At 29.8% G+C, this 9,219-nt stretch overlaps 3 protein-coding genes across 6 annotated transcripts; 2 read left to right on the top strand and 1 right to left on the bottom strand.

Moving 5' to 3' along the window:
• The first annotated feature begins 952 nt into the window (after positions 1-952).
• LOC119668586 lies at positions 953-1,470 on the top strand. Its single transcript, XM_038078144.1, has 2 exons — positions 953-1,061; positions 1,156-1,470. Exons 1-2 carry the CDS (start codon positions 1,008-1,010, stop codon positions 1,414-1,416), a joined length of 315 nt encoding a protein of 104 aa, XP_037934072.1. The 5' UTR covers positions 953-1,007; the 3' UTR covers positions 1,417-1,470.
• Positions 1,434-2,395, bottom strand: LOC119668584 (probable small nuclear ribonucleoprotein Sm D1). 3 transcript variants are annotated; one of them, XM_038078141.1, is made up of 2 exons: positions 2,246-2,395; positions 1,434-1,894 (listed from the first exon to the last, which is right to left on the bottom strand). In XM_038078141.1, the coding sequence occupies exons 1-2, from the start codon at positions 2,257-2,259 to the stop codon at positions 1,534-1,536; spliced, it is 375 nt and encodes a 124-aa protein (XP_037934069.1). In that variant the 5' UTR covers positions 2,260-2,395; the 3' UTR covers positions 1,434-1,533. The 3 variants fall into 3 exon arrangements, with proteins under 3 accessions (XP_037934069.1, XP_037934071.1, XP_037934070.1); XM_038078143.1 differs by having other exon boundaries at positions 2,251-2,390; XM_038078142.1 differs by lacking the exon at positions 2,246-2,395 and adding an exon at positions 1,980-2,140.
• Positions 2,396-4,276: 1,881 nt separating this feature from the next.
• LOC119668791 (exosome complex component RRP43-like) lies at positions 4,277-5,657 on the top strand. Of its 2 annotated transcripts, none has more exons than XM_038078432.1 (3): positions 4,277-4,557; positions 4,704-5,285; positions 5,413-5,657. In XM_038078432.1, the coding sequence occupies exons 1-3, from the start codon at positions 4,550-4,552 to the stop codon at positions 5,618-5,620; spliced, it is 798 nt and encodes a 265-aa protein (XP_037934360.1). In that variant the 5' UTR covers positions 4,277-4,549; the 3' UTR covers positions 5,621-5,657. The 2 variants fall into 2 exon arrangements, with proteins under 2 accessions (XP_037934360.1, XP_037934358.1); XM_038078430.1 differs by having other exon boundaries at positions 4,550-4,629.
• The last annotated feature ends 3,562 nt before the right edge of the window (positions 5,658-9,219 follow it).

Genomic DNA, 9,219 nt, shown 5'->3' with positions numbered 1-9,219 from the left:
TTTCCTTTCAATCAAATCTGTCGTAGCTGTGGGGAAGACGAAGAGAGTGCCTCTCATCTATTGTGTTTTTGGCCTGCTCAAGTACGGCGGCGGCTTAATATTTGTGGAGCCCCCTTTCTTGAGAACCTGGACCAGTTACAGGGCCTAACACTAAATAGCATTTTATCCTTCGCCAAATGTTCTAAGTGGTTTTAAACCATGAGTTTTCTCCATATATACGGTAACACAATGGGTCATTAGGCCTAAGTGGATCCACTAGAGGTCGCAGGTATAACCTAACCTAACCTAATAATTATTTTCTCATTCACTTTAACTATTCTGCGTACTTGATCGAATTGATTTCAATAATAATGTTCAATAACATTATTCAATAATGTTTTAACAAATGAGAAGAAATCTGCTTGAATAAGTGTGTAGGTACCAATCTAATCTGTACGGGGCTGAACCAAAATTAACCGATATATTTTTTCTGTACAGTTCCAGTTTTTGCCTCATCAAAAACATCAATTTTTTTGGCTCAGTTCCAATTCGAAGTTTTACATAAATACTTATGCCAGACGAGATGTAGGATCCATCTCTATCCGGTTGTTTGTGTTTTAATTATAGCTTTAAAAGGAGTATAAGGAAGAGAAATATATAGCTGTCTAACGTACCACCTGATTATTTTTATATTTTAATACGAAAAATGTATATTTTGCCTATTTTGAACTAAACTGAATTTCAAAACTGATTTTAGGAATTATATTACTTATTTTGTTTATATTTTATATGTCCGATCTTAATATCATTACGTGCAAACTACAATATTTTCAATGGTTTTATTTGAAAAAAGCAATATTTTAATAAAAAAAATCATCTTAAAGTAAGGTTAAATATAATATCTTGGTTATATTGTATCAAATCAGTTATTGGTTTTGGCAACTCTTATTTAGCCTTGAATGTTTGACAGCTGATTTTCTTAAAGCCAGGCCTAAATAAATAAGTCGAGGAGCATTTGGAATTTAAGTATGGCATTTACAAAGATAGATAGTGTATATAAAAAATGTACTTTACAAGAACAAGTAAGTATCAGTATAAGTTATTATTTAAATGATTAAAACGTAAATATCCTGAACAATTATAATTTCATTCCATATAATTGTATTTATATTACAGATTAGAAAAATTGAAGAGGACTTGCTATTATTAAACAGTAGAGTGAGAGGATTGGAGGATTTGTTGGATAATCCAACCGTTAGTGAAAGTTGTCGTTTGGCAATAGAGGAAGAATTACTTTCACTCAAAATCAAAATGGAAGAGCATTCAAAATATGTAAAAGAACTTCATAAGGACAACTCAAAAAAACTAATGGGTGTTACGACTTTTGTATTTCTAAGCTTTTTAATTTTTGGTTGCTATCGTTTAATTACCAACTAAATAGAAATCACACAAAATTTAAATTATTTAATATGTATTCACGATATATTTACTGTGTACAATAAAAACTTTTATTACTTCAAATTGTTTATTCTGAAATTAATGGTAGTTATAAACTTAACGTCTACTAGTAGGTCTTCCTCTACCACGACCGCGGGGTCCCCCACGTCCACGAGTACCGCGACCTCTGCCCCGATTTCCTGCACGACCACTGTCTTTCTTTTTCGTTTTCGATTTTGGTGTGTCATCAATCAAAAGTGTTTCCAAAGGTAAACTGTCAGGCAATATGAAATATCTTATATTGTTACCACGGACACTTAATGATTCAAGTTGAACAGGATCTTTATTTTTAATAGTCATTTTTACCGACTTTAAATGTGTATTCATTGCAACGTCCACTCCTGCGATTGTGCCATGAATTTGTGTACCATTTTTAAGCTCAATGGTCACAGTTTCGTGACTCAATTTCATCAAGAACCTGTAAAGAAAAATCATGCTAAGTTAAGACCAAATTTTGAACAAAAAGAATAAAAGTTTTATTTGTTTATATTCTTGATTCTTACGTAAACCACCACGTATTATAATTTAGAACGAAATAATTTATTGTAAATTAGAACCCGCAAATTGTTCTGCTTGCACTTGCAAAATATGTTTCAAGCAAAAATCTTATTCGAATTGAATCAAAAACAAAATCAAACAAACAATATGTAGCGCCATGCCGGAGAACATGTGCCAGTTGTTTATATATTTAGCATTCTATTTTTTAGTACAGAATTCGTGTTATAATAAAAAAAAATATAAAAATAAGAGCTTCATCAAATATATTTACCTTACAAGCTTCATTTTCTAAATCCAATTTGGTTAGACGCCGGCAAACTTGATACTAAACTACACGAACATCTCGATTGTCAAAACGATTGAATGTGAGTACGGGACAAGGTGTGTACAAAACAATATTTAAAAAGATTGGCAGTAGTAAATCACTCTCAAAGGTTATGATATATTCGTGTGCACGTGCGATTTTAATATTTTCAATATATTATTGTTTTTCATTTTATTTAAAAATCAGTAGACTCTTTTAGATTTAAGCAAAGTACTCACATCTATTTCGCACAAAAAACACCATATATAAAATCTTTTTATGAAATTTTGACATTGACATTGAATACAAAAATAAAACGTAATACTACGTTTACATTGTGAGATTAAGAAAACGAGATTAAATTAATCTGCATTTTTAATCTCCACTGTTCACATTACACATTAGAGATTAATTTTGACGTTCCTCTTGTTTGTGTGATTGATAAAAATTTCAGTAGCAATAATAAAAAAAAGGAGTATAAATTGTTGTTGTTGTTGTTTTGGTTAGAGTTAGTGCTATTACTCGTTTGTGACTGGGGGTGGGGTAGCTTATCCCTGCCCCACACTAAGCTTTTACTATACTAGAATTATTATTATTTATTTATCTTTCAATTGATGACGGACTGTAGATCATCATATCTTTCTGTGCGTTTTGAGATGGACTTAAGGTTTGTTAGGGCGTGGTTGGGCAACGTATCGACTTTTGTGAACAATTTTAGGGCTCTGTCCTTGATATATTTTTTTACTGAGTCGATGCTTAGATCTCTATGCATGTCTGTTGTTCTAATATACCAAGGAATCTTAATTAGTCTTCTTAAAGCCAGATTTTGCGCTTTGAGCTAAATTATAAGCTCAAATTCAAGTTTGACAGAGAAAATAAATTATCGCATAGTTTAAAAATAAAACGCCGACTTATATGCTAAGTTTATATAAGAATGAAATATTTTGTTGGAATTATTAAATATGAGGGAAACACGCGAAGATTGTGGAGATTTTATATATTGTATATTATATATATAATTGTGTTACAGGAAAGATATGGCTGATTCTGGGAACTTGATATTCCATAGCTGTCACGCAAAAGTGAGGTCCGCTACAGCAGATGTAACGGACTATTTCACCTGCAAAGGGTGGTATTCAGTTGTTCTATTAGCTTTCGTTGATTACAAAAGAAACATGATCAACATAAATGAATAATTGTGCAATATCATTCCTGAGTTTAGATATAGATTTATGTACATTAACAATGAAGCGCCGGGCCGATGTATTGATAACAAAATTTTTGAGAGTTCTTTAAAAAAAATTCTCCAAGAAATAATTATAAAAAGATATATGGGATATAGGATTTAATAACAACTTTGTACAAAAAAATTATAATATTAATTTAATATATAGTTTTATAACAAAATTTAACAAATTTTAGTTATAATTATGTATTAAACTATTAATAAACAAATTTAATAAATTTTTAATGTTTGTTTTGAATAGATATTGACATTTCGCTTTAAATTCTAAGTTCGTAAAAAAATCTACGATATTAAGAAATTTGCAGAGTTGCACAGAGAAATAATTCCATTTCAAAGGAGATTTAAAATTAAGCTCGACCAAAAGGAAATTAACTTTTGTATGGAAAATCTGAGATTAAACAACAAGGTTAGTACTTTAATTTCGATTTTTGCTTTAATCTACTTTTAATCACCCAATCCAAACGCTATATAAGTTAACTGCTCTAATGAAGGCAGTGGAAACGTACTTTAAACTTTTTTCAAATAACAGTTACTAACCCACAAGATGAGATAAAGTGTTAACAAGTTCTTAATATTAAGTTTATAATTAGTTTATAATTTATAATTTTAGTTTACAATTTTTAGTTCTTAATCTGAATATTTGGTTCTGAACTTGGATAAAATCTAAAATTATAAATTCTTATCTGCGTATCATTATATTATTGTATTCTAATGTCAAATTGGAATCAACAATTCTTTATATTATTTTATAGCACAATATTTTGGTGTAATTATTATTTACACGAAATTGGCAAATGAATTAACAGAAAAGCTGATTTTAGTAAGAATTTAAACGTTTGCTAATTGAAATTTAAACAAATTTGAGTTGCTTAAATTGAAGTAGTTTCATGGTACACACATACATAATGTCTTAGAAGTTACGATATTCTAAGTCCTAATGTCTTAAAAATTATCGTAGTTACGATATTTTCGACATATATTAATACTAAAATGTGCCTGTAAATTGTTCAATACTGTCGTTCCACATGTGTTCGTGTGTAGTAAATACTTTAATTTGAATTTATTTTTATTTACAATACGCTTTCAATATGTCAGATGATTATAAGTGAGTTTAAAAATATATGACATTGAAGCTAATTTATCGTAGTTACGTAGTTAATCAATTACAAATATTTTTAGGCTGATTTATCCCATTAAATCTTTCAAAGATGCCTTAGACGATAACGTTCGGTACGATGGTAGAAAGTTTAATGCCTACAGACCTTTAACTATTACGACGGGTTCTTTTACTAATGCCAAAGGTTCTAGTTGCGTTAAGATTGGGAATACAAACATTGCTTGTGGTGTTCGTGCAGAATTTGCTAAACCGAATCCTGGATCACCAAGCAAAGGCTATGTTGTCTCAAATGTGGACATGTCATTTTTGTCGACTTCTGCTAAACCAAAACTGAGGATGACATCAGATATGATTAATAGTTTAATATACAACATTCTTGTAGACCAGTCTGTAATAAAACTAGAACAATTGTGTATTCAACGAAAAAAGCTGGTATGGGTTTTATTTATAGATATAATTTGCTTGGAAATTGATGGTGGATTGCTGTCTACTGCAATGATAGCTTGTATTGCTGCCCTTAAAGATTTAAAATTACCAAAGGTTATATATGACACAGATACTGACAAAATTGAAATTGATGATGACTTTCATAAGCTGTCATTAGGGAGATCTCCTACATTAAGCACATACAGTATATTTGAAGAGTAAGTATTAAATCTGTACCTGTAGAAGAATTTAAAAGTTTGTTGATCGTTAAATCATAGTACAATTTCAAATCTAAAAATACTATTGCTATGTACATAGAGTTTTAAATTTATCTTTTTATTTTAGAAAAGTTTTAATGGACCCATCAGCCGAGGAGGAACACATCGCACACTCACAGGTTGCAATAGGTGTTGTCAATGACTCAATTGGGTTATTTATTAAGAGCGGAGGGGAACCTGTACATATTGATCAATTAAATAGTTGCATCGTTGATGCAGCACGAAGAGATGTCGAAGTAACCAGTATTATCAACACCGTTACGAATGATATTTAATTGCAAATATATTTAAAGTTAAAACATAAACTTTGTAACGTTTAAGTTTGATAATAAAACTATATAAAATATTTTTCTAAATTTCAAAATTACCTAAAAATGTATGTCAAAAAACAAAATTAATATGAATTTCCCAAACTTGTGGTATCAGTGTTAAAAATGCAGTAATGAGGTGATATCTTTAGGGACTGAGAGGTTAAAATAAATATTCTTATGGGATTTATTTCATTATTTTTTGATTTATACTCATTTTATGTTATAATAAATTAAAATAAGTGGAAAATAATATCAGTTAAATAGTAGCCATCGTTTTGCTTTTAAAATAATTCAAAATGATGTCCTTTGACCAAAACTTAATCCAAAATAAAAGATGTGATGCGTTCCTTATTTTTGAGGAATGCCGAGCTGGTATTGAATTTTAGTAGAGTCAGCCATTTTGAGAAACTTTCTCCCTATAGTCTATTTTTTTTTTATTTTTTTGAAAATTAAGTAGAAATTGATTACACTAACAAAAAATTACAATGGCTAATTAGCGCTAAGTAGTATATGATTGCACAAAGAATAAGTGACGTCGTTTAAAAGTTTCTTTTTGATTCCCCTAGATGTACCAAATTTGGTCTTCAATTCAATAGATTGGCAGGACTCTAAAAACACATTGGTTTTCTATAGGTGAACAGAAAGAACGTTAATCCTCATATGAGTGATGCAATTTCTGATTTACAATTACAATTATTACGATAATATAAGAAACACAAAAGAAGCCACAGTTATGATAATAGAACAGTTTAAAATATTTAATATGGGTTTACTTAGAAATTGATTTCTGAAATATTATGAGTTAAGAAAAACATATCTCATGATGCTGAAAATATTCACCATTCTGACAGAAGGGACCTGGATAAAATTTTAAGTAAATATTCATATATTTTTAATCTCTTAATTCTTCTTTTTTAGGTGCAATCATATTATGCAACTGTCATTTTCATCGATTGTTGATATGGTGGGTGCTGTTAATTTCTGAGGTAATTTTCATAGATTGTTGATATGGAGGGTACGACATGTTAATTTCTTATTTGCAAATTAAAATATATTCGATTTTGAGGACTTTTATGAACATTGAATCAGTTTCAAAAATTTATAAAACATAGCGGTATTATGTTGAAAAAATGGCAAGTGATGAAGATTAGAGTAGTTTATTTCCTTGCCTTCGTATATGGATCTTGCCTTTTAGTGTTTCGTAAAAGAGAAACCCTAAGTAAAGTTACTAAGAAATTTAACTTTTTTGGGTTTAGATTTTGAAGATGGTACATCTAGAGAATATTGTCGCCTCTTTATAAGTTTCTATTTATTATTTACAGAAACAGTTCTCAGGACTTGTCAATTAGGACTTGTAAATTTCAAATAATTAATTATGTAAAGTATTTTTGCATATCTCGAGTAGTCTCTTATCTATTGGGTGGTTTTTGTATATTCAACGAAACAAGATCTGGCCATTAAGGGGAGGTAGGGGAAGTAATTTTATTTATAAAATTCATAAAATTGCGAAGAAGAAAACATTGACCCGAGCAGACTTCTGCCAAGCTCTCACAAGACTGTGTAGTAATTGGATGATCCCAGTTATTCGGAAGCTGTCTTTCAAAGACGTTTATAAATAATTCAAATCTCATAATATCAAATAAATTCTCTTTGCTTAAAGCCTTGTAGTCTGTTGGCAAAAAACTTTTTATCAGAATAGTGATTTTATGAATACAATTTTACATTTAATTAAGGCTAGACATTTTTAGTTTTTTTATATAGTGAACAGTGTGAACGTTGGCCTTAGGGTGGCTCACACTGGACTGTAATGCCAAATAGGAAAGAGAAAAATGTAATATATTTAATAAAATATTTGTTTTGCTTTGTTGCAGCATTCCTATATTAGATATATTAAGGAGATGTGAGTATCTATCCAGTAGCTTAGATTTCTTCCACGTTCTAATATTTACAGTTGATATACAGTGTTGTGCATAACAAAAGCAACCAAAATTTGCCCATCAAATAAATAAGTTTTTTGTCTACTTTTTACTTTTCATTCAAAAATCTAAATACACAGTTTTATTTGTTATTGTATTAGCTATTATAAAAAAACAACAAAATCTACAATTCTTCATAACGTGTTAATTAATTCACACAAATAATAAAATATTGCGAAATGCGGCTGTGCAAAACAATAGCAACTGAGACAAGATCAATGATAGATCTATGACCAAAGTGCATTCTAGCAAGATATTTTTTTGATTTTTTGCATTTTTATGTTGTGATTTATGTTTTTAAGCAAATTAGAACATAAACACAGAATAGTTCAATATTAAATCAGGTAATGGAAGTACGTTTTTATCATGGCTCGTGACACGTATACTTTGAAGTTTAAAGAAGCAAGAATTGAAAAATATTTAAATGGCAGTGCTCAAATGAAATACCCAAAATATTTAAAATTAATTAGTTTATTGTTTCGCAGCTTATAAAAAAATATAATTTGACAAAATACCGTTAAAACTGTTTATTTGGGTGAAGCCTCTCTTAAGATTACTTGTAGAATTGATCGAAACATCATAAGAATTACAAAAAAAACAACCATTCGTGTCGTTGAAAAAGGTCGTAGCCGAGCTTAAACAAGGTGTTGACTCTAGTACTGTACGCAGGCTTACTCTCGAAGCCGGTTTCAAAAGTTACAGACCAGTCAAAAAACCAATGTTGACTAAAAAGCATTAGCAAAAGAGGTAGATTTTTGTTTTTCTTTTTAATTAATATTAATATACTTCATTTAGATCAAATTTCGCATGGAATCACTTAAATTAGACTCTTACTAAATGGAAAATAATTTTTTTCAGCAATAAATCAAAATTTAACATCTTTAATTCTGATGGGATGTGCACAGTGCGTCGCGAAAAAGAAAAACGTTTGTATTTGCGTAACTGCCAAGCGACTGTGATGCATGGGCGTGGGTCAGTAATAATTTGAGCGTTCTTTTCAGGATTTAGACTAAGATCTTTTCATAAAATTCATCAAATAATAGCCCAACATGTGTACAAAAAAATTTTAGAAAGCCATATGGTACCCCATGGCGGATGAGAAATGTCACTCCGACGGGTATATCAGTACGATAACAACCCAAAACACACCTTAAAGCTGATAAGAGAATGGATTTTGAAAAATGGAATTCCAATTTTAGATTAGCCAGCCCAAACACCTGATTTTAATTCAATTGAGAACATTTTGGTATTCTCAAACGTCGCTTTGGGGGTCGAAAAGTTTCCAAATGTTTGAGGTCATGAAAGTTGAATGATATAAAATTCCAAATAGTTTTATTAACAATTTAATATCACCTATGACCCGTAGAAGTGCCCAAGTAATAAAAAGCAAAGGGCTTTATACAAAATTTACAAAAATAATACAAAAATTTAATATAATAAATAAAGTTGCTATTGTTCTGCACAGCCGCATTTCGCAATATCTCATTATTTTTGTGAATTATTTAACCCGTTATTTAGAATTGTAGATTTTGTTGTTTTTTTATAATAGCTTATACAATAACAAATAAAACTCTGTATTTAAGTTTT

The sequence above is a fragment of the Teleopsis dalmanni genome, chromosome 1, assembly GCF_002237135.1.
Source record: "Teleopsis dalmanni isolate 2A chromosome 1, ASM223713v2, whole genome shotgun sequence".
NCBI lineage: Eukaryota > Metazoa > Arthropoda > Insecta > Diptera > Diopsidae > Teleopsis > Teleopsis dalmanni.
This window is presented reverse-complemented; position numbering and strand designations above follow the sequence as displayed.

Bases quoted from the DNA above. Each gene is read 5' to 3' on its own strand.
- LOC119668586 (XM_038078144.1), top strand. From the start codon at position 1,008: ATGGCATTTACAAAGATAGATAGTGTATATAAAAAATGTACTTTACAA. The intron at 1,062-1,155 runs GTAAGTATCAGT...TTTATATTACAG, and splicing joins AATGTACTTTACAAGAACAA to ATTAGAAAAATTGAAGAGGA.
- LOC119668791 (XM_038078430.1), top strand. The intron at 5,286-5,412 runs GTAAGTATTAAA...TTTTTATTTTAG, and splicing joins ACATACAGTATATTTGAAGA to AAAAGTTTTAATGGACCCAT.